This window comes from Adiantum capillus-veneris, chromosome 10, assembly GCF_014529385.1.
Source record: "Adiantum capillus-veneris isolate H3 chromosome 10, ASM1452938v2, whole genome shotgun sequence".
Taxonomy (NCBI): Eukaryota; Viridiplantae; Streptophyta; class Polypodiopsida; order Polypodiales; family Pteridaceae; genus Adiantum; species Adiantum capillus-veneris.
In genome coordinates this window covers 11814362-11839569 of record NC_140940.1, presented here as the reverse complement: position 1 = coordinate 11839569, position 25208 = coordinate 11814362, and the positions used below count along the sequence as shown (strand labels likewise).

The following is a 25208-nucleotide window of genomic DNA, read 5'->3' as shown; positions in this document are numbered from 1 at the left end:
ACAAGAAGGGCCCGACCTTGGCATATGGCCTCTTACGTGTAACCAATTTAAGGCCTTGACTAATACAGATCTTGGGAAAGAGAGCTCTTGACAAGAAGTCGTCTTGGCAAGGTAGCTTCGGTTCCAAGCACGACTCGGCAAGGAAATCTAGCAGACTAGGTAAGGGCATGGCCCTCAGAATGAAATTTTTTGGCCAACATGCATCAAGTGCTCTCCGACATGATAATTTCTGCACGGAGATCTGGAATCAGAGCATACTCAAAACATCCACAAATTCTGCGAATTGAATTCGGCAAGGCCGATTCTGTTCTATAAATTGCTTGGCTCTCATCGGCTTTGGAGCAAGGCCAGTGGCAAAGATGCAAAGCAAGATCGTTTAGACAAGGCTAGGTATTGCCTTGTCTTTGAGCAAGGATTCAAGCATGGCTAGGACCTAGTATAGCCTGGACAATAGTTAAAATCGGCAATGGTAGGGCCATGTTTTTTGTCTTGGAAATAAACGGCCTCGATAAGAGGGCTCTCGGCAAGGTGGTCTCAAGTGAGAATTTCAAGCACGGATAAATAGAAACACGGGCTTGGTAATAAGGCCATATGAAAAGCCACCGCAAGTAGAACTTCAAGCTCATTAAGTCAATCAAGACATGATTGTACATAAGGCATCTTGCATAGGTAAACCCACCACAGGGTGATATGATGTCACGTGACACATCCCAACCCTATGTGTCCGTGGACAAGCTACACCACAGCAGGGTTCAGTCAGTTCAGTCAGTCTAGATTAGCAGTGATCTGGCACTTTTGTGAGTCTATTCATAGACCGTGCATGCCAAGTCACTTAGAATAGATGCATATCCTCCGGTTGCACACAGCATGATCATCGGAATTCCCATCAGAATCCATTAGCATCAGTTAGGGGAATTTTCCAGTGCATTTAGCCTATTTTCCTATTTATTGGTTATTTTCTATTATAATTATTAAGTGACTTTCCAACAAAAGTAGGTAGGGCAATTTTGCTAAGTTAATATATAAGCAAACCCAAGTTAGCACTTTCTGGCAGAAGAGGCAGCAAGAGCTCCCCGCTCAACAGGCAACTTCTCAACAGTACCCCCCAGAACCTCTGGCGTTTTGGCTTTTCCGTCCTCGCCTACACCATCAGAGCCCTAGCGTTTTTGGATTCAGACATCAGCCCGGCGTTTCCTCTTGCAGTTACCGCGGGCAACGCCAGATCCTCAGCATCCCTCACTTGTATCATCGCCATCCACTTCAGCATGGTAGCGTTTTTGCATTCTTCTCATCAGTGCTAGATCCCATGGCGATCCCAGCCTTTGCTCGATCGTCCCCATCCCCCAAGTCACCTAGCGGTTGCAGATCCACTTAGTTTGCAGCAAAAGGACCCCTTGACATCAACGTTTTTGCAACGTTTTCAGCAAGTGCTATCAGCCCTAAAAACGCAGCCTGGCCATCAAAGTAGACCACTCTTGCCGACGAGAGTGGGGCCTTCGGAGGAGGGTTTTACAGCCTCTCTGGTGTCGTATCTCTTTTCTCTCCTTCTCTCAATCTCATTCACTTACACGCACAATATCCACTCACTTTGTTCGTGATCATAGCACTCCCCATAAGACGGAAGGCTCTCTCCTTCCCTAAGAACTAAAAGGAACCTTGAGCAATAAAGATCACTAATCTTGAGAAAATACAACATTCATTCCGCTGCACCTAACATATGAATTCCGATGCGAAGGGTAGTGATTCAAGCAAGTCGGTAAGCAAGTTCAATTACAATTTATAATTTTGAACTTATTAAATCTTGTAGCTTTTTCTACAGAGCCAGCTTGGCAAGCAAAAGTTGCTTCAGTTCAGAAAGGTTTTGCAGTTAGAAGAAGTTTGATAGCTAAGTTTCCTGAGCTATCTCCTTTCTGCGTTGGGCAATCTAAGGTACTTTTATGATTCTCAACACTATCTGTAAATGATTGACGAGGTTGATTTTATTTTGCCATGATATCAGTATATCAATAGCAGCACCTGTTGGTTATGAGCACAAAGGCTCCATCATGTTTTATCCTTCTGATGTACTTATGCGAAGCAAGGGTTCAATTTTAGGCATATTGCATAGAGGCTTCCAAAGTTTGGAATATGCTATTAGCTTGCGAACTTGGGGGGGGGGAAAGAGGGGCTTTGTGTTAGGTGCAACGGTAGTGTTTAAGGGTTTAGCTCGGAACTAGTACTCCGCACAAACACAAGGATACTTTAATTCCCTTGAAAGAATTGAACTGAACTGAATGAGAGAGAGAGACGCAGGGGGAGAGAGAGAGAAAGAGAGACGACACGACATGTCAAGGTCCCGACCACCCTCAAGGGCCCCCTTGCTCTGTTGCCACAACAAGTACTTGTAATGTGTAGCGGAAGTGAATGATGGTGTAAGCTCAGGATGAGTGCCATGCTACTGTGCACGGGGCTGAGTTGGCAGCTTGGGAGCGTTTATGTAAGACCTTGAGGGTTTCTGATGTTTGGCAGCATACATGCTTTGTGCGGCTTCCAGACAGCTTGTCGTTCTCTTGCTCTAACCGCAGAGTAGGAGGAGCGAATCTATCTCGGATAGATCGCTTCTACGCCAGTGACTACTTCTGTGACATGGGTGGCTCTCTCTGCATTTTGGCAAAGACCACTTTCTCTGACCATACGCCAGTGATTCTCACCACGACAGACAGACAGAGGAGTGGGAGCACGATGCTGCGCACCCGTGAGAAGGTCCTGCCGGATCCAAAGCTCAGAGAGCGGGTTGTGGTACTGTGGACAGAGAGTCTGGATGAAACGTGTCACGTGACACATCCAGCCCTATGTGTCCGTGGACAAGCTACAGCATGATCAGGGTTTAGTCAGTCCAGTCAGTCTAGATTAGAAGTGATCTGGCATTTGCGAGTCTATTCGTAGACCGTGCATGCCCAGTCACTTAGTATAGATGCATATCCTTTGGTTGCACACATCATGATCATAAGCATTCCCATCATAATCCATCATAATTCTTCAGGGGAATTTTCCAGTGATTTTAGCCTATTTTTTCTATTTTTGACATTTTTCACTTATTAATTTAAGTGACTTTCCAACAAAAGTAGGTAGGGCAATTTGGGTAAGAAAATATTTAAGCAAACCAAGCTAGCACTATTTGGCAGAAGAGGCAACAGGAGCCAAGCTCAACAGGCACCTTCTCACAAGAACCTTGGTGGACTTTCCCCTCCAAGCCGCAGATTCCCTCACCTAGCGTTTTTGCAAGGACCACAACTGCTAGTGTTTTTGATCATCAGATTCATTGGCGTTTTTGGATTTCAGCAGCAGATAAAGACCGGCAATTTTCACCTAAAGTGTAGCAGATTCAGCCCGGTAAAGACCTCAGTTTTCAGCCCTAAACCTACAGATTTTCAGCGACAAAGACCCACAAAAACAGCCCCCAAAATCAGCGTTTTTGGACCCGCAGCAGATTTCAGCCCATAGCATTTTTGGACAGCAATAGAAAGATTGCAGATTTCAGCCCTTAGGTCGGTCTCGTCATCAGTGTCGTCATCGCCGACATAGTCTAGACTTGCATCAGTCTCATGCATTCCATTTGTACCAGATTGTGCAATCATAAGTAGACCACTCTCGTCGACGAGAGTGGGGCCTTCAGAGGAGGGTTTTACGTCGTCTCTGGTTTCGTATCTCTCTTCTCTCTCTATCTCTCAGTCTCATACACTTGCACGCACATTGTCCATTCACTTGTTGTGATCATAGCACTTCTCATAAAGAACGGAAGGCTCTCCCTTCCATAAGAACAAAAGGAACCTTGAGCACAGTTCGGAGCACTCATCTTGAGCAAAGCGCAAACATTCATTCCACTGTACCTAACAAAACTGGCCCGCAAGGCGGTAGACTTTAGCTTTCACCCGATTCTTTACTTGATAAACTTTACTTGAACTTTACGACACGGAGGAACTTCACGATTAAACCTGTGACTGGAATTAACACTTCAATCAAACCACGGCTTGGCAGCTAGAGTGCTACCAAGCAGACAGTGACACCCTGTAGGCCCCAAAGACCGGCGCCCCTTTTGGTGTTTCTTTATTCTTATAAACCTTGGGAGAAAAGCTTGCAAGTTCCTACGAGCTGTCCCGCTTTTACAAGGCTGAAAATGGCCTACTCTAGCCCGATTTCGGCAGCATAACCGCAGTAGGAGGCTTCACAGACAAAATTCCCATGTAATAGATGACTTCCCCGGCGCGTACGGGCACTTTCCCAAACCTGGCAAGAATCTGCAGCACGCTGAAATCTCTGTTTTCTGCCCCGAAAATACACCCGATCACCTGTACAGTGATCCCATCGCTTCTCGGAAGCTCTTGGGGTATTAGGAATCAGTTAGGGTAAAAACCCTAAACCTGCAAAAATACACAGCAGGCTGTATTTTACTGTTTTGGGCTCCGTTTCGCAAGCCCTCGTACTCGCGCATCTGTAGGGCTACTTGCCCTTTGAATCGGACGAGATTCCTCGCGTAAAATCTCTCCGAATTCACCTGTACCTGCAGGGTACCTGTGGGGGATTAGCAGTTAGCTAATCCAATACCTAGACAAAGAGGCTCTTGCCTCGGTCATACGCACATGAACCCACACAATTGTACATACAGATGGAAAGTCCTTAAGCTAGGCATTCAAAAGGGGAGAGAGGTGCACGAGAGCGGAATCATCGTGCTACATATGACAAGGGAGAAGGCAAGCTTTCCATTAAAGTTGTGATCACTTGCACCCACTATTCACACACACTTGAGTTCACTTTTATGAAGTCAAATCAGCCTCATCTCTCAGTTTGGGCGCCCCCTCTTGAGATGAGACTTGCAATTTGACCCTATTACTACTTGGATTTAATTGTCGATTGGCCCGACCGTCTCGTGGCGACCTGCCCTTTCCGACTGTGGGTGAAACTCTCGGTTGTTGGCCGTTTCACACTAGCCACACAATGTTTGGCCATTTGTGACTTCAAAAAGAGGGTCCCAAAAATTAAAGAAAAATCAAGGCCGCAATGAGGACTTCCCTACTGGTAGAGTGGCCTTTGGCCTCGCTGAGCTTAGTCGTTTGCAGCTCGCTTAGGTGCAGCCAGGGAGCAGGAGAAGCGTCTCCGATTGGGCATTGTTTCCTTATACAGGATGTAGGAGCACCACCCAGACAGTCCTTGGTTGGAGGAGCAGATGCACCAGGCTCAACAAGAGCTGACTAGTATTGAGGAGCGCGACATGAGTTTGCCTTCCATCTGTAGCCATCTTATTGGACCTAGTTGGGTGACACAATTACTGGGGAGTTCTTTGAGACGGTGGGGCCCCGCCATGTGCACTCCAGTGTTAGCCAGTTGGGGAGACCCGATGGGTCAGTTGCTATAGGGCTTGAGGATTTGCGTGCAATCGCTATTGACTTCTACCGTGTTTTGTTGTAAGGTGCAGCGGAAGTGAATGTTGAACTTTGCTCAAGATTAGTGCTCCGAACTGTGCTCAAGGGTTCCTTTTACTTATGGAAGGGAGAGCCTTTCGTTCCTTTAGTGAGAGAGTGCAATGGACACAAACAAAGTGGCGAAGACTGTGAATGAAGGTGTTGAGACTGAGAGATAGAGAGAGAAGAATACGACACCAGAATGTTGTCAAACCCTCCTCCGAAGGCCCCGCTCTCTATGGCGAGAGCGGTCTACTATTGATTGCAGAAATCTCTACAATGCTTCGACTTGCCGACGATGAGGACGACGATGAGACGGGCTGAAATCTGAAAATGCTAAGGGCTGAAATCTGCAAATGTTGTATTTGCTGAATTCTGACTCTATGTCGGTGACGATGTCGATGGCGATGATGCGGCAACGACCCACTGAAAACGCATTTCCGGCTCAATCTGCAAACTTCAATGGATCTGACCGTGCGGCGAGGATTTGCTGCGGGAAGGTGAGATCTGCGAGGTTTGGGACTTGTTCTGCTGTGTCTAAATGCTGAAAACTGAAAACGCTGGTGCCTCCGTTGCGGTGAATCTGCAAAATGTTGGGATGTCAGGCTGATGGAAAACGCTAGGGCTGATTTGGGTTTTGATGCAAAACGCTATGGATCTGCTGCTTCTGCTAATGCCGGGGCTGATCTGCAATGCAAAACGCCAAGGCTGGTTCTGCCATGCAAAAACGCTAGGCTTGGTTCTTGATGAAAACGCTAGGGGAGTCCTGTTGGGGAGTCTTGCTGAGAAGGTGCCTGCTGAACACTCGGTTCGTGTTGCCTCTTCTGCTAGAAAGTGCTAGCGCTAGGTTTCTTATATATTTCATTGGCCAAATTGCCCTACCTAGTTCCCAACAAAAGTCACTTAAAAATAATAAGTGAAAATTGGCTAAAATAGGGAAAATAGGTTTATGCACTGTAAAAATACTATTGATGGGTTCTGATGGTAATCTGATGGTCATGCTATGTGCAACCAGAGGATATGCATCTATTCTAAGTGCCTAGACATGCACGGTCTGCGAACAGACTCACAAAGGTGCTAGAACACTTCCTAGGCTAGATTGAACTGAATTGAATCCATGTCTTGAAGTAGCTTGTCCACGTAGACATAGTGTAAGGTGCAACGGAATGAATGTTTGCGCTTTGCTCAAGATGAGTGCTCCGAACTGTGCTCAAGGTTCCTTTTGTTCTTATGGAAGGGAGAGCCTTCTGTTCTTAATGAGAGAATGCTATAATCACAAACAAAGTGAATGGACACTGTGCGTGCAAGTGGATGAGACTGAGAGATAGAGAGAGGAGCGATACGACACCAGAGACGTAAAACCCTCGTCCGAAGGCGCCACTCTCGTCGGCGAGAGTGTTCTACTTATGATTGCACAATCTGGTACAAATGAAATGCATGAGACTGATGCAAGTCTAGGCTATGTCGGCGATGACGACGGTGACGACAAGACCGACCTAAGGGCTGAAATCTGCAATCTTCCTACTGCTGTTCAAAAACGCTATGGGCTGAAATTTGCGACTGATCCAAAAACGCTGATTTTGGGGCTGTTTTTTGTGGGTCTTTGTCACTGAAAAACTGTAGGTTTAGGGTTGAAAACTGAGGTGTCTTTAGGCTGAAAATCGATGGTATATCCGGGCTGAATCTGCTACTCCTTTTAGGGCTGATCTTGATGGACTTTTAGGGCTGTAAATCACTGTATGTTCCGGATCTGCAAGGCTAAGAATGAAACCAAAAACGCCAGGCTGTTATGTTCCAAAAACGTTAGGTCTGCTGGTTTTCCAAAACGCTAGGGAGCTCTGTCAAAAACGCCAATTCTGATGCTTGCTAGGGCGATGAAGCTGGATGCAAACGCTGGGGATGCTTCTGGATGGCGCTCGCTTCTTGTGGAAAGAAAACGCTGATGATGGGGTTCTTGCTTGGAGGAAGTCCACCAAGGTCCTGTTGAGAAGATGTCTGCTGAGCTTGGCTCCTGTTGCCTTTTCTGCCAAATAGTGCTAGGTCTAGTTTGCTTATATATTTTCTTACCCAAATTGCCCTACCTACTTTTGTTGGAAAGTCACTTAAATTAATAAGTGAAAAATGTAAAAAAATAGGGAAAATAGGCTAAAATCACTGGAAAATTCCCCTAACTGATTTTGATGGATTTTGATGGGAATGCTTATGATCATGCTGTGTACAACCAGAGGATATACATCTACATTAAGTGATTGGGCATGCACGGTCTACGAATAGACTCACAAAAAGTGCCAAATCACTCCTAATCTAGATTGACTGGACTGACTGAACCCTGCTCATGCTGTAGCTTGTCCACGGACACATAGGGTTGGATGTGTCACGTGACATCCCCTCCTTTTCAAAGTGAGGTACTGGTACCGAACCGTATGGCGTCGAGGGAGATCGCCAATAGCATCCGGAATCCTGGAAGGGACTCTTCGCCGGCCCACTTTGATGTGTGTGGGTCGTGCGGTACTTGAACTTCATAAAGGTCTGCAAAGCTTGCTTCTATGGGCCGCGCCGAAAGCGACAAAGTCTTCTGTGGCTCCTTCGATACTTCAACTTTGTTTAGAGTCCTGCTTCTTTCTTCTTCAAGAATCTCCATGGCTGAAAATTCTTGAAACCATTTCCAACATAAAATTATGAACATACCCATCCATGTAAAGTGAGTGGAAAAAATCTTGTCTTCGCTAAAGACTGTGCATACAATGTAAATGAACCAATAGACGGAATGCCAAACCGTTCACCACATACACGCAAATAATGAGATCGAATCTTCCTCTTATGATCTAGAGCAATCAACTTTGGCAATTCACAACGGAAATGCCCATGCTTCGTGCTCATACTTTTATGTGCTCTTTCTACAACCGTGTCACGCCAAGGAAGAGACATGGAATGTGACTTCCTTACATATATACTTTTCAGCTTTTCATGAGAAATCCGCATATATTCGTGCTCATCCATGAGAGAAACGTGCTCAACATGTGTATCAATCATACGAATACATAATACTTCCTGTGAGGGTTCTTTGGACCTAGGCTCAAGAGCCAAGATCGCTTCTTCCTGAATGATCGAATCTACAACGAGGTTAGCTTCGCTAGAAAAAGCATTCACTAACTCATCCTTCTTGTGAACAACCACATCTTCTTCATGCAAATCATCATGCTTGTGAGGAATCACATCTTGATCATGCAAATCATCATGCTTGTCAGAAATCACATCTTGATCATGCAAATCATCATGCTTGTCTTTATCATCCAAATCATCATGCTGATCATTGTCAATCAAATCATCATGCTGCTCACAATCATGCAAATCCTGTGTGTCATGCTTGGGAGAAAAAGAGACTGAGAGAGTCTCCTTCTCATGAATCCGTTCAATCTTGTCCTGCATATTAGCAATGAGAGATGGAGAATGAACAATCCTCTCCATGAATGACAATGGGAGAACCGCTTTTGGCATTGAGAGTGAAAGTGTTAGCCTCCCAATCCTTTGAGAGGGTTAGCATCACGAAACCATCGAATGCCCAAAATCATATCACATCCTGAGAGAGGAGAGACAACAAATCTTCTAGTGAAGGCAGCTTTTTGAATTGCAAACAACACATCAAGGCACTCCTCCGTGATGAGAGCGTCCATACCGGGAACAAAGCCAGAGACCTCGATAGGAGATCTCTGACTAACTTCTAGGCGGGCTCTCTCAACAAGAGAGGGACTGATCACATCATGCATACTACCTGGGTCAAACAATATGACAAAACGTTGCCCCGTCATATGACCATAACAATTAATGAGAGAATCATCAATGGGAGTGTCATGAGAAACTTGGGGCACACTCGTGTTATCATTAATTGCATGGACAAAGGAAGTGGGTTCTGTGGATTCTTTAGATTCATTCGATTCAAGCTTAGGACATGTTCTTTTTATGTGACCCTTAATGTGACAATGAAAACAACGACCTTCCTTAGAATAAGTGCTTTGCTCTTCCGACGTGATATATCCTCCTACAATTCCTTGTGCTACCTTTTCATCTGGAGTAAGCTTAGGTTTAGCAATTGTGTTAGCCTTACCCTTAGATTCATTGGAAGAATTCTTTTCTGAGAGACTGTTGGAAGATTGGTTAGAAGAGTTACCATTCTTACCGTTGTTACCGTTCTGAGGGTTCTGAGAAGTCTGCGAGGTACTTGTGGACGTCTTGTTCTCCTTAGGCTTTCCCTTGTTGTGCTTCATCTCCTGTGCGAGAGCAATCGCTATCGCCTTGTTGAGATCGATTGGATCGAGCACCTCGACATCGTACTTGATATACTCGTCCAATCCATAAAGGAATGCATCCTTGCGTTCATCATCCGACTTGTGTAATTGGGTACCTAGGTGCAAAACACGATTAGAAAAAGACATAACCGGCATACCATTTTGCTTGAGAGCGCGCCAATCGTCCTTCAATCGTGCGAGGTACTGAGGTGGCATAAACCGCGCCTTGAGCTTGTCTTGAAAATCAGCCCAACTGAAGGACAGGGGCGTGAGTTCGTCGGCTTCCTCTAGGTGTGCGGCTAGCTGTGCCTCTTGCCATGCATGGTACCAATTGATGGCATCACCAGCAAGGTACATAGCTGCCGTCAAAACTTTGCTATTTCCTATCTCCTTAATTGTCGCAAAATAAGCATTAAATTGATGCAACCAAGAATGAATAACCGTAGCATCCATCTTACCATTATACTTAGTGAAAGTCAACTTCTCTATGACTGGATGGTTGGAATCCGCATCGTGGCTTGCGCCACACGATCTTTGGTTGGTTCGGATTTCGAGGCAAGTACTTGTCGAATCAACTCTTGAGTGCGTAGTTCTCTTTGAGCCTCTCTCTCGATCTCCAAGGCCGCGCTTCGTGCTGCCGCTTTCTCCTTTCTTTGTTCTTTTCGTTCTTTTCGTGCGTCGCGCTCGCGTTCTAAAGCAATGCGATTTGCTTCTTGTTGTGCGGCAAGTATTTCGTTTCTTTCGTCGCGCTCCGGTCCTTAGCAATGCGATTTGCTTCTTGTTGTGCGGCAATTCTTTCGTTCCTTTTGTCGCGCTCGCGGTCCTTAGCTTCCTATTGTTCTGCTTTGCTTGCTAGTTGTGCCAACGCAACTCGATTCGTTTCTTGTTGTTGTGCCATCATGTCCAACATCGACTTGACCATCGCCTCCATAGAAGTTGGTCCAACTCATGGCATAGATGGCGAAGGGGGAGGGTCGGAAAAATCTCTTGGTGGGGAGAACTCTTCGTCGCCTCTCTCATGCTCATCACCTATATGCGAAGTATCTATTCCGCTTCGGGTGACGACCATGCACTATGATCTTTGGTTCTTAAATTCACGAGGAACTTGGGTTCTTGAGGGTCTTGAGGTTCTTGAGGTCTCGCAAACCGTGTTTGAGAAGGATCTTCTCTTTACCTGAGTTCTACTCCTTTCCGCGGGTGCACCCCTTGGCGGCCTTGCGCTCACACGAAGGTTGCTTTTTCGCACCTCACGTCGATTGGCTGGCCGGTAAGTGCACGGTTCGCTCTCAATGAGTGAAAAGAGACACAAGGGGAGGCTGGACAAGCCCTTCTTTCCTGGGATTCCTGTCACTCTTCAAAAACACGATTAGGAATCGACACGCCCAAGCAAACTTGGGTTCGTGCGACTGCAACAAGCAAAAAAAATTCTTGTGATTCTTGCGGTTCTTTCCTTGATGGTAGAGAACACTGCCAAGGCTCTTATATCAATGTTAGGTGCAGCGGAATGAATGTTTGCGCTTTGCTCAAGATGAGTGCTCCGAACTGTGCTCAAGGTCCTTTTGTTCTTATGGAAGGGAGAGCCTTCCATTCTTAATGAGAGAGTGCTATGATCATAAGAAGTGAATGGACACTGTGCGTGCAAGTGTATGAGACTGAGAGATAGAGAGAGAAGAGAGATACGACACCAGAGACGTTGTAAAACCCTCCTCTAAAGGCCCCACTCTCGTCAGTGAGAGTGGTCTACTTATGATTGCACAATCTGGTACAAATGGAATGCATGAAACTGATGCAAGTCTAGACTATGTCGGCGATGACGACGTTGATGACGAGACCGACCTAAGGGCGCAATCTTTCTACTGTTGTCAAAAATGTTATGCGCTGAAATCTGTTGCGGGTCCAAAAACGCTGCTTTTGGGGGCTGTTTCTGTGGGTCTTTGTAGCAGAAAGTCTGCAGTTTAGGGCTGAAAACTGAGGTGTCTTTAGGCTGAAAATCGATGGTCTATCCGGGCTGAATCTACTACTCCTTTTAGGGCTGATCTTGATGGACTTTTAGGGCTGTTAATCACTGTATTGCCGGATTTGCAAGGTTGAGAATGAAACCAAAAACGCCAGGCTGTTATGTTCCAAAAACGCTAGGTCTACTGGTTTTCCAAAACGCTAGGGAGTTGGAAAATTCCCCCGACTGATTCTAATGGATTCTGATGAGAATGCTTATGATCATGCTATATACAACCAGAGGATATGCATCTACACTAAGTGATTGGGTATGCACGGTCTACGAATAGACTCACAAAAAGTGCCAGATCACTCCTAATCTAAACTGACTGAACCCTGCTCATGCTGTAGCTTGTCCACGGACACATAGGGTTGGATGTGTCACGTGACACATAGGGTCAGATGTGTGCGTGACATCCCCTCCTTTTCAAAGTGAGGTACTGGTACCGAACTGAATGGCGTCGAGGGAGATGGCCAACAATGTCTGGAATCCTAGAAAGATTCTTCGGTGGCCCACTCTGATGCATGGGTCATGCGATACTTGAACTTCATAAAGGTCTGCAACGCTTGCTTCTTTGGGCCGTGGCAAAAGCGACACAGTCATCTGTGGCTCCTTGCTCCTTCAACGCTTCAACTTCGTCTATGGTCATGCGTCTACCTTCATAAAGAATCTCCGAGGATGAAAATTCCTGAAGCCACTTCCAACACAAAAACATGAATATATCCATTCCATGTAAAGTGACTTCTATAAAGACTGTGCATGCAATGTAGATGAACATATAGATGGAGTGCCAAACCGTTCATCAAACACACGCAAACAATGGAATCGAATCTTGACTTCCTGATCTAAATCTGTTTGCTGAAATGCCGATGCTTGATGCTCAATCCTTCTTGTGCTCTTTCAGATACTATGTCATGCCAAGAAAGAGACATGGAATGCGAATTCCTTGAATGCAAACATTTCATTTTTTCATGAGTAATCCGCATATATCCGTGCTTATTTATGAGTGAATCGTGTTCATCTTGCAATATGTCATGCCTGTGAAAAGGGATCACATAAGGACGGTGAGTCGGTGACTAAAATACAGGAAAGCATCACGAATTAAACACTCGGACAATGCGTGCTGACTAATCATTCGAACACATAATACTTCCTATGGGGGTTCTTTGGACCTAGGCTCGAGAGCCAAGATCGGTTCTTCATGATTGATCGAATCTTCTTGTGGGGGTTCTTTGGACCTCGACTCGAGAGCCAAGATCGGTTCTTCGTGATAGATCGAATCTGCAATGAGGTTAGCTTCACTAGAAAAAGCATCAACTAAACCATCATCCTTGTAAACAATCACATCTTTATCCTGCAAATCATCATGCTCGTGAATAATCACATCTTGATCATGCAAATCATCATGCTCATCATTATCATGCTTATCATTATCATGCAAATCATGTAATTCCTGTGTGTCGTGCTTTGGAGAAGACAAGACCGAGAGAGTCTCCTTCTCCAGATTCTGTTCAATCTGCCCCTGCACATTAGAAAGAGTCGCAACAACTCTTCACATTCACGTGCTATGGCTGCCATTCTTTCGTGGTACTTACGATCCATTGCTGCCTTTCTTGCTTCGCGTTCTAACTTCCTTGCTTCGCGTTCTAACTCCCGTCCATCATCATCTTGTCGAAAGCGTCCATAGTAGTTAGTGCAATCCTTGTCATAGATGAAGAAAGGGGAGAGTCGGAAAAACCTCCTGGTGGGGAAAATTCTTCTTCACCTTCTTCATGCTCTTCACCTTCATGCAAAGTATCCATTCCGCTTCGGGTGATGACCATACACTGAGATCTTTGGTTCTTAAGTTCACGAGGAACTTGGGTTCTTGAGGGTCTTGAGTCTTGAGGTTCTTCTTTAGCTTGCAATCTGTGTTAGAGAAGGATCTTCTCTTTACCCGAGCTCTTCTCTTTCCCGCGGGTGCACCCCTTGGCGGCCTTGCTTTCACACCAAGGTTGCTTTTCCCCACCTCACGTCGATTGGCCGGCCGCTAAGTGCACGGTCCGCTCTCAATGAGTGAAAAGAGAGACAAGGGGAGGTTGGACAAGCCCTTCTTTCTTGGGTTTCCTATCACTCTTCAAAAACACGACATTAGGAATTGACACGCCCAAGAGGTCTTGGGTTATGTGCCACCGCAACAAGCAAAAAAAATAAAAATTCTTGTGGTTCTTTCCTTGAGTGATACAAAACACTGTCAAAGCTCTGATACCAATGTAAGGTGTAGTGGAAGTGAATGTTGAACTTTGCTCAAGATGAGTGCTCCGAACTGTGCTCAAGGGTTCCTTTTACTTACGGAAGGGAGAGCCTTCCGTTCCTTTAGTGAGAGAGTGCAATGGACACAAACAAAGTGGCGAACACTGTGAATGAAGGTGCTGAGACTGAGAGATAGAGAGAGAAGAATACGACATTAGAATGTTGTCAAACCCTCCTCCGAAGGCCCCGCTCTCTATGGCCAGAGCGATCTACTATTGATTGCACAAATCTCTACAATGCTTGGACTTGCGGACAATGTCGACGACGATGAGACGGGCTGAAATCTGAAAATGCTAAGGGCTGAAATCTGCAAATGTTGTATCTGCTGAATTCTGACTCTATGTCGGTCATGATGTCGATGGCGACAATGCGACGACGACGCGCTGAAAACGCAGATGCTGAAATCTGCGTTTTTCGGCTCAATCTGCAAACTTCGATGGATCTGACCGTGCGGCGAGGATCTACTGCGGGAAGGTGAGATCTGCGAGGTTTGGGACTTGTTTTGCTGTGTCTAAATGCTGAAAACTGAAAATGCTGGTGCTTCTGGTGGTTCTGTCGCGGTGAATCTGCAAAACGTTGAGATGCCAGGCTGATGCAAAAATGCTAGGGCTGATTTGGGTTCTGATGCAAAACGCTATCGATCTATTGCTTCTGCGAATGCCGGGGCTGATCTGCAATGCAAAACGCCAAGGCTGGTTCTGCCATGCAAAAACGCTAGGCTTGGTTCTTGATGAAAACGCTAGGGGAGTCCTGTTGGCGAGTCTTGCTGAGAAGGTGCCTGCTGAACACTCGGTTCGTGTTGCCTCTTCTGCTAGCAAGTGCTAGCGCTAGGTTTCTTATATATTTCATTGGCCAAATTGCCCTACCTAGTTCCCAACAAAAGTCACTAAAAAATAATAAGTGAAAATTGGCTAAAATAGGGAAAATAGGTCTATGCACTGTAAAAATGCTACTGATGGGTTCTGATGGTAATCTGATGGTCATGCTGTGTGCAACCAAAGGATATGCATCTATTCTAAGTGTCTAGACATGCACGGTCTGCGAACAGACTCACAAAGGTGCCAGAACACTTCCTAGGCTAGACTGACTGAACTGAACCCAACCCATGTCTTGAAGTAGCTTGTCCACGTACACATAGGGTTAGATGTGCACGTGACATTTGCTTTCAGCTGAGCCTCAGTCAGAGGGTCAGGCTGCATGTAGAGAGCAGGTTTGGGCGTAGGCCTAGCCTTGTTACTGAGGAGATGCATCAGAGGCTAACTAAGGACCCCCCTCCAGCTAGAGGAGCTCCATGAGGCCCTCCGAGCACTCTCCTGAGGTAGGATGGTTTGACTCCCAGCATCTTTTTGGAGTACTGGGACTTGCATGGTTCGGATCTTTGCAGCGCCTATTAGTACATATTACACACTAGAGAGATGCCTGACGGCATGAGTGAGGGCTTGATCTATCTTATTTCCAAGGAGGGAGGCTCCTTGGATGAGATTCGGCAGTGGCGACCCATCATCATTTGCAACTCACCCTACAAAATTCTAGCAAAGGCTCCGAGGTTCAACCACTACTTGAGAGCACTATACATAGGACTCAAACTAGTTTTTGTCAAGGAGCGCAATATCCTTGACAACATTTCACCTTTTGGGATTTTGAGAAGGCTTAGGAGAGAGTTGACTGGGACTTTTTGGAGGGCACTCTACGCAGGTTTTTTGATACTTGGATCAGAGGTGTCAACTCTTTACAGGTGTGCGCACAGTCAGGTGCTCGTGGCAGGGAGAAGAGGGGAACGCTTCATGCTCATGCGCTGGGTCAGAGAGGGTTGCCTTCTTGCCCCCTTCCTCTTTCTGTTCTATGCTGAGGCGATGAGCAGGTTTTTGACTTCACAGCAGGTTGGCTTGGGAGGTCTAGAGCTCGCTACTTGATGCTGAGTTTGATGATGACTCAGCCTTGTACTTGGAGGGCCAGGAGGCCAATTTGCATGGGTGTGAGCAGGCTCTTGAGGTGTTTTGTTGTGCATCAAGAGCACTGATCAACTGGAGAAAGACAATGGCTTTCTTGGTTGGCAGTGCTCCTACGCCTGATTGGTCGCGAGGTGAGGGCTGCAGGTGGATTTCCCTAGGGACTCTAGTACGATATCCGGGTTGTCAAGCTGGCTTAGACTTGTCCTCTAAGCAGCAGACTGCTCCCCTTCTCTTGTCCATTAGGAGGAAACTGCTTCATTGGAGCTCGGCATGGCTCTCTTTGGCAGACAGAGTTGCAATGGCCAACCAGGTGCTGTTGGCTACTATGGGGTACATCACGTCTTGCTGGATCTTCTCAATCCTGTATTAGCCAGCTAGAGAGGCTGATTAGGAACTTTCTGTGGTCAGGGCATCACACCCAATTAGCCCGGGCCAAAGTGGCCTGGTAGGTCATCACCTTACCATGTTCTCAGGGGGTGCTGGGGATCATTGACCTAGCATAGCAGAACAGAGCCCTCCTTGGGAAGTTTGTGGTCAGAGGACTGTTTCCAGGGGAGGAGCGTTGGAAGGACTTGTTGCTTCACCGGCTTCGAGCTCGAGTTCCTCATGCAGGAGGCCCTTGGAGCCCATCCATCAGGTGGATTTTTATAGAGATGCGTAGAGTTGGTCTGAGCATGAGGTTGGAGGATCGGTTTGTTGCGAGCTTGCTCAGTGCTTAGGTCTTGGGAGCAATTGAGGAGTGGCCTGGAGCAGCATCAACCCACTTGCACGAAGGAGCGCTTGAGGCAACCCCTTGTTTGGAACCCCATGGTCAGCACTCAGAGAGGCCACCTGGTTGGTAGTAGGCCTCATGTTTCTTGGGGTCCCATGGCAGAGGGTCTAACCCGTACTCTCGACGATTGGCTTTAGTTTTCAGGATTGTCCGAGGAGGTTCAGAGCATCCAGCTATGAGGCATGAGGGGGTGCAGAGCATGTGCCGGGATATTACAGAGGCTTTACCAGCTGATTGGCCACCCCTCTAGAGGCAGCAACTCCCATATGGATGGGGGCCTTCACGCGGATTGGAGGTCCTCATTGCAGTCCGTGCTTGCTTGGAGTCCGTACCCCACATGTTTTTTTAGGTTCAGGGAGAGGGTTGTCTTCACAGAGTCTCAGTAGAGGATCCACAGGTTAAAGAGTGTTGCTTTCAGAGGATACGAGTTGTAAGCATCTGTGGGAGGACTTGTGTCATAGATCCTGACCAAGCAGATCTTGAGACAGGCCACTGGCGGCTTTGGGCTTGGGAGAGTTGCCCTGTGGCACGAGTATAGTGGGACCTTGGAGAGTGGTTTTGGAGAGAACCCTTATCTTAGCCGATCACCCCGGGATCCCCTTTTTCCAGTACATAGTTTGACTGGGGCGCTACATACTGGCAGCACGGAGAGAGGCTCGCCCTGCTGCAGCAATTCATAGTTGGCAGGAGGAGGGCCTCACAGTTGAGTTCTTGTCAGACTTTTGGGAGCGACTGTGGGACTGCAGGCAGCTGAAGAGAGTTACTCTGTTCGAGTGGCTAGTCACACACAGAGCTACAGCAGTTGGGAGTTGGCTAGTACACAGTGGCTTCTTGGAAGCCTATGCAGCTTGTGGTCATCCTTTGGAGAATCAACGTCACTGTCTGTGGGATTGTCCCATGCCACATCAGGTTTGGCTTTGGGTTCTTCGGCTGATGCCAACTCTTTCCAGAGCTCGACAGTACACTTGGGGTGTGGTAGCCTGCTCCACTCTCACAGGCGCGGCGTTCCATTTTGAGTTGCCTTCCACAAGCAAGATGATAGTGAGCCAGGGGGGTCGACCTACACTCGAGCTTGCCACAGTTCTTACCCCCCCCCCCGAGAGTGGTGCAGTGAGAGAGGTGAGCTCGTCTGTGGCCTGCTGACACTCTGGTTCATTTGGCGGGGCCGCTGCTTCCACATCTTCGAGGCTAGACTGTTCGCGACTTCTGGTTGGAGTTGATTCACACTCTCAGGGGTCAGTTCGAGAAACTTCAGGGCAGCTCCGACCGCATGAGGAAGCGCAGATAGGCTTTTCTGTGACTCTGGCGCCCAGGGCCTTTCTTCATCATGGTCCTGGGTGCGCCTAGATGGCACTACCCACCACAAGTGGCTTTTTCCTCCTCCCATTTTGTGATTTAGCCCCCATTGTACATATTTTGTTTACTCACTGGGAGAGTCTCCCCATTTTCTTGATGTAGCCCTCTCTAGTAGCGGTGGTTTGTAGCCCTATGGGCAGTTTGATTAACTAATGGAAGGATCTTTTTTCTCGGAAAAAAAAACGTATATTAATCTGAGCTTATTGAAGTTGTTATGCGCTTCCATTTGTGACAACATATTGCTGACTCACGATCAGACACGCCTTTAGCCATTTCCTCTTTGACATACAACACCAACGAGAGTAGTAACTCCAGGTTGGGGTCACCAGGCCATAGGGCAGTTGACAAACTGCTACTACTTGGTTGATGGATGCAACTGACTTATCTCTTTCAACCGATAAACACTACACGCCTACAGGGTATGGTATCACAAGATTTGATTCTTTGATTAGCAAAGAGATCAGAGCTTGAAAGAAACGATGGGTCCATGGATATAGAGCATCACAATGACAGTAGAGAGGGAGGCATAGAGATCCGGAAAATGGAGGAGGGAGGATGTTAGAGATCCACCAACTCTGAGGGTAGGTTAAGTACTCACCCTGAGATCTATGATGTGTGAGATATTGCACCTACCCATTGTCACTGGACGTAGCTGATTCGGAGCGTGCGGAGTGTGTTATACTTACCTGGGCATATAGACTTGCATTGAACCTTTTTTATGGTCTTTGGCAGACATCTATGAAATGCTTCATTCTCTTTCCCTCTTCCTCACTCTCCCTTACTCATGGTTATGCACATGGTTGCATGCACACATGCTTGAATGCACAATCATTCTGATGTTTATGGATGGGAGTTCATTGAAATTATTTCATATGATTTTTTTTTTCAGAATTGCTGGAAGCTTAGAGGAGCTAAAATTGAAAGAACCGATCGCTGGCTATGCCAAGCTTATAGTAATGACGGTGAGTGAACTATTTCTATTTATTCAGGATATGCATCATGTGAACAAGGTTACAATTAGAAATGTGGGTATAGGGCCAGTTGTAGACGAGTTTGCAGAGGCATTTACAGAAAGGGCGATATATTCTATGGGGGATTTGTAATTGGGGTATGATCAATTCCAATTAGAAATGTGGGTACATGACCAGTTGTAGGTGAGTTTGCAATGGAAAGCAGGGACTTGACTACCATGAGGATGCTTTTGGGATTGGTAAGGATGTGCACCTTAGCTAAGGGAGCAACTAATTCAATTGCGCATATGATGAATGATATGAACAAAGTCTTGCGTGATTTCATCCCTCAAACTACGATGCCCTTCCTTTTTTTTTCCCCCGAGAAAGAGATCCTTCTATTAGTTAATGAAACTGCCCATATGGCTACAACCACCTCTACTAGAGAGGGCTACAACAATCATAAGGGAGACTCTCCCAATGAAAAAACAACATATGTACAATGAGGCTAAATCAAGAGATGAGAGGAGGGAAAAGCCACACAGGTGGACGGTAGTGCCATCTGAGCACACCCTGGACCATGGTGAAGAGAGGCCGAGGGCGCCAGAGTCGAATGAATGCCTCTCTACGCTCCCGCATGCGGTTGGAGCTACCTTGGAGTCTCTCGAACTGTCCCCTAAGAGTATGGATCAGCTCTAGACAAAAATCTCGAACAGTCTCCGCTCGTGGCACAAGGCGAGCCTGAAAGATGCAGAAGCAACGGGCCCGCCAGATGAACCAGAGTGTCAGGCCACAAACGAGCTCCCAACACACCTCTCTCTCACTGAACCACTCTTGTGGAGTAAGCTCTGTAGAAGGCTGGAGTGTAGGTCGACCCCCCTATATCACGATCATCCTGCTGTTGGAGGATAGCTCAAACTGCAATGCAGGGCCCGTGAGAGTGGACCAAGCAGCCGCCCCCCAAGTGTACTGTCGTGTTGTAGAAAGAGCTGGCATCAGCCCAAGGACCCGAAGCCAAACCTGCTGTGCCATAGGGAAGTCCCAAACACAGTGACACTGACCCTCCAAAGGATGGTCACAAGCTGCACATGTTGCCGAGAGGCCACTATGTACAAGGCCACTATGTACAAGCCGAGAGGCCACTATGTACAAGCCAGGTCCCCACTGCTGTAGCTCTATGTGCAGTCAGCCATTGGAACAACGTGACTCGCCGCGGCTGTATGGCGTCCCACAACCTTGCCCAAAAAGCTGACAAGAACTTAGTTGTGAGACCCTCCTCGTGCCAATGAGGTGTTGCAGCAGGACAAGCCTCTCTCCGTGCTGCCAGTATGTGACGTCCCAATGGAACAATGTACTGAAAGAAAGGGACACTTGGATGGTCGGCTGAGGAGAAAGGGTCCCTCCAAAACCACTCTCCAAGATCCCACTACACTCGTGCCAGTGGGCAGCTCTCCCAAGCCCACAGCCTCCAGTGGCCTGTCTCAAGAGCTGCTAGGTCAGGATCTATGACAAGTCCTCCCACAGATGCCCACAACTCGGATCCTCTGAAAATAGCGCTCTGCAACCTGTGGGGCCTCTACTGAGGCTCTGTGCAGACGACCCTCGCCTTGTATCTCGGAAAACATGGAGGGTACAGTCTCTGAGCAAGCCCGAACTGCGATGAGGACCTCCAGTCGCGTGAAGGGCCCCATCCATGTGGACGCTGCTGATTCGAGAGGTGTAAGCCACAACTGGTACTGCCTGTGTGATGTCCTGACACATGCTCTGCACCCCTCTCATGGCTGGATGCTCTGAAGCTCCTCTGACAAACCTGAGAACTGTAGCCAGTCACCTAAAGTGCGTACTGGACCCTTTGCCATGGAACCCCAAGAAACATGAGGCCTACTATTAACCAAGTGGCCTCTCTGAGTGCTGACCATGGAGTTCCAAACAAGGGGTTGTCTCAGACATTCCTCTGTGCAAGTAGGTTAGTGTTGCTCCAGGCCTCTCGGCAGCTGCTCCCAAGAGCAAAGCAAGCTCACAGCAAAACGGTCCTTTAGTCTCTTGATGAAGCCAACTCTGCGCATCTCTGTGAAAATTCATCTGGTGAAAGGTCTCCAAGGGCCTCCAGCCTGAGGCACTCTAGCCACATAGTAGTAGCCAACAGCACATGGTCCGCCACTACAACTCTGCCAGCCAAAGAGAGTCTTGCCGAGCTCCAATGTATCAGCTTCCTCCTGATGGACAGGAGGACGGGAGCAATTTGCTGCTTAGGAGACAAGTCCAAGCCAACCTGACAACCCAAGTATCGAACTGCAGTCCCTGGGGGGATCCATCTGAAACCCTCACCTGGCAGCTAATCAGGCGTAGGAGCACTGCCAACCGAGAAAGCCACTGTCTTCCTCCAGTTGATCAGTGTGCCTGATGCACAACAAAAGGTCTCAAGAGCCTGCTCACACCTGTGTAGGTTGGCCTCCTGGCCCTCTAAGTACAAAGCTGAGTCATCTGCAAACTCAACATCCAGCAGGGCTAAGCCACGTAAACCAACCTGCTGTTAAACCAAAAATCTGCTCATCGCCTCAGCATAGAATAGAAAGAGGAAGGGGGCAAGAGGGCAGCCCTGTCTGACCGAACGTGTGAGCATGAAACGATCTCCTCTACCTCCTACCAAAAGCACCAGATTGTGTGGACGTCTCTAAAGAGCTAACACACCTCCAATCCAGGCGTCTAGGAAGCCTATCCTGCAAAGAGTGCCCTCCAAAAAGTCCGAGTCAACTCTATCGTGAGCCTTCTCAAAATCAAGAAGAAGTATCACCAGATCCTCACCACGGAGGCGCGTGAGGACAGATGCCTCCCAAAAAGTAAACATGTTGTCAAGGATACTGTGCTCCTTGACAAAACCTCTCTTGGTCCCATGTATAATGCTCTCTAGAAGTGGCTGAATCCTCAAACTCACAGCCTTGGCAAGAATTTTGTAGGCTGAGTTAAGGATGGTGATGGGCCGCCACTGCCGAATCTCATCCAAGGAGCCATCCTCCTTAGGAATGAGGTAAATCAAGTCCTCACTCATGCTGTCAGGCATCTATCCTGTGTGTAAGATGTACTGAAAAGCGCTGCATAGGTGTGAGCCAAGCAAGTCCCAATACTCTAAGAAAAAGTTGGGAGTCAAACCATCCTCACTTGGACAGCTACCACGGGGGAGTGCTCTGAGGGCCACATGGAGCTCCTCTAGCTGAAGAGGTAGCTCAAGCCTCTGGTGCATCTCCTCAGTCACAAGACAAGGCATCTGTGCCCAAACCTGCTCTCTGCATGCATCGTGACGCTCTGATTGAGGCTCTGCTGACAATGGGTCACCGTAAAAGTCAGTAGCAATTGCACGCATGTCCTTTGGCTTTGAGGCAACTGACCCGTTAGGCCTCCTCAACTGGCTAACACGGGTTTGCGCATGCCGGGGTCCCACTGTCTCAAAGAACGCCCCTGTCACTCTGTCATCCACCTGGGTCCACTGAGATGGTGTCGATGGAAGGCAAACTCATGACGCCTCTCCTCTGTGCTGGCAAGCTCTTGGCGAGCCTGTTGCAACTGCTCCTCCAACCAGGGACTGTCTGGGTGCTGCTTTTGAATCCTCTACAAGGAAGCAACGCCCCGTCGAAGACACTGCTGCTCCTCTCTCGCTGCAGCCAGGCGGACCGTATACTACTGAAGAAAGAACCGACTTATTTGTCAGCAAGAGAGTCCTGCGTGTCCAAGCCCTCTGTCCAAAGAGCCACCACTTGCTCCCTGAGCTCAGAGTCTAGTAAGATCCTCTCAGGGATGCGTAGCGTTGTGCTCCCCCTCCTCTGTCTATCTGTCACTGTGAGGATCATTGGTGCATGGTCCGAAAAGGATGTTCCAGCCAAGATGCAAATTGACCCACCCAAGTCACAAATGCGGTCATTAGCGTAAAAGCGATCTATCCTAGATAGATTCACTCCTCCAACTCAGTAATCAGAACGAGAGAAAACCAAGCTGTCAGGGGGTCCAAACATCAGAAATCCTCATAGTCATACATAGCGGCTCCCAAGCTGCCAGTTCAGCCCCGTGCACCGTGACATGGCTACCTGCAATCCGATCAGAGTGGTCCTCCAACATGTTGAAGTCCCCCCAAATACACCATTGCTCTGCATGTGGCAAATACTCCACAACCTGAGACCAGAACTCTGCCCGTGCACTAGCCACATTGGGCGCATAGATGTTCACGAAACCCATGAGGCAACCCTGAACGTGCATAGTAATCCACTGAGCAGAGCTTGGTACAATAATACCTCTGCCTACAATGGCCTGCTGCAAAGAATCCACAAGTCATACATACCCCTCCCTGGATGCCTCTAGGGCCAAGTGCCGCTGACCAAAACGTCTCATAGCGACCACACAAAATCTGACCACACCGTCTAATGCGGCTCTCACAGAAGTGATGCTCCTGTAACATAAGAATATCAATCTCACCCCCGACGAGGCATCGTTGAAGCTCCTGACGCAGTCGACCCCTCTGACACTGAAACTGGGGCCCTCCTAATCCCTGCACATTCCATGAGATGATCCTCATGGAGTTAGTGAGAGAAAACAGATGCTGCAACAACAGCCAACCTCGCTATCTTCGAGGCCGATTTGGATAGGGAGTAATCCGCATCCGAACGGCCTCTAGACAAGCGCATATGGAGTGATTGTCCCACCCAAGCCCAAGCCGAGCATGCAGACCGAAGGGCTATATCCTTTGTCCAAGAATCCTCATGTACAAATACATAACAAGGAGGGCTGTGAGTGTAAGCAAACAGATGCACCACAATGTGCCTGCAACCCGCTGCATCCGGTGGCGTCACGCTGAACTTGGCAAGAGGCCAAAGTGTCTGTACCATATCTGTTAAAGTTTAGGCATCTCGAGTGAACTACCCAATGTGATGCCATTATCTAGTTTGGCTTTTAGGTATTTATTTTACTTATTTGTCAAAGTCTTGGGTAGGGCAATTTACTAGGATTGCTATATAAGCAACCCCTTGCCTCCATTGTATACACATTCAGTTATTTATTTGCCAAGGTTGATTGGTTCAGGAGACTCTCTCTCTCTCTCTCTCTCTCTCTCTCTCTCTCTCTCTCTCTCTCTCTCTCTCTCTCTCTCGTGCTCACTCCCCTTGGTCTCTACTCTTCCGCATCGTTGACTTTGACATGGTATCAGAGAGTACGGCTTGAAGCCCTTGGCGTGGAGGAGGAACCAGGAAGAAGAGGAGAACCCGGAGACCCTTGCGTTATAAACGTAGCCCAGAAGGTGGTCCTCTACACTTCCCCCTCTGCAGTCGCAGGCTGTGCGTTTCAAACACTGACAGCGTTGCCCGCTTCCACCTCCCCTACCAACATCGTTTTAAAATGCCGCGCCCGGCAGTACCTCCCCTCCTCTGCGCGTTTTGAAACGCTGGCCCACCTGCGATAGCCTGTCTCGCTCCCCCTGTCCCCAGCATATTGAAACGTTGCTGTAAGTAGTGTCCAACCCCCCCTCCCGATTTGCATTTTGAAACGCCGACTGGCGGCCCATCCTTCCCTCCCTTCACTCGTTGTACACCCCCTTCTCCTTAGTGAGGCAGCGTTTCAAAACGCCGTCCCCTAGGAGTCTCTCAGGGCTTTTGAGTAGCAGGGACAATTCAAACGATTGCTCTCTTGGACGACTGAAGCGAGGAGATTGGAGCCTAGAGAGGGGTCAAACCGAGCCTTCGGAGGAGCTTGGTGGAGAGATTTATCACATGACTTGGAGGAGTGCAGAGTGCTAGGCTTTGAGTGGCCAATTGGTGGGAGTTTCGAGGGGATTCAAGTTCCAGAGAGGGATAGCAGAGGGTGTGGAGCGGTTTGGCATAAGGCCTTGGAGCAGATTGGCATCGGCTTGGATGGAGTTCTTAGCCATTGCTATGCACAGTTTATCGTGGAGCTTTGGATTTGTTCGAGGCCTACTGCAGGGCAAACGTGCGGAGCGGATATCGGCGAGAGAGTTTCAGATTTCAGAGAGGGATAACAAATTATGCGGAGCCCATGGCGTGTGGAGTTCCCTTTGCGGTGGAGTTGAAGCGCTTGGATCTTTTTCGGCTTGGTTTGTACGGCCATTTTTTGGAGTGCAAGAAGCTACCTGATTACTTGATCTTGCAACTTCAAAATGGCCTCCCCT

At 47.8% G+C, this 25208-nt stretch overlaps 1 protein-coding gene across 1 annotated transcript in view; it reads left to right on the top strand.

The window, feature by feature from the left end:
- The window catches only part of LOC147448453 (uncharacterized), a 58436-nt gene that overhangs the window by 6605 nt on the left and 26623 nt on the right, over window positions 1-25208 (top strand). Inside the window, exon 2 of the mRNA XM_086521066.1 lies at window positions 18982-19054. Within this exon, the coding sequence (XP_086377192.1) occupies window positions 18982-19054 (73 nt within the window). The remainder of the gene's footprint in view (window positions 1-18981; window positions 19055-25208) is intronic.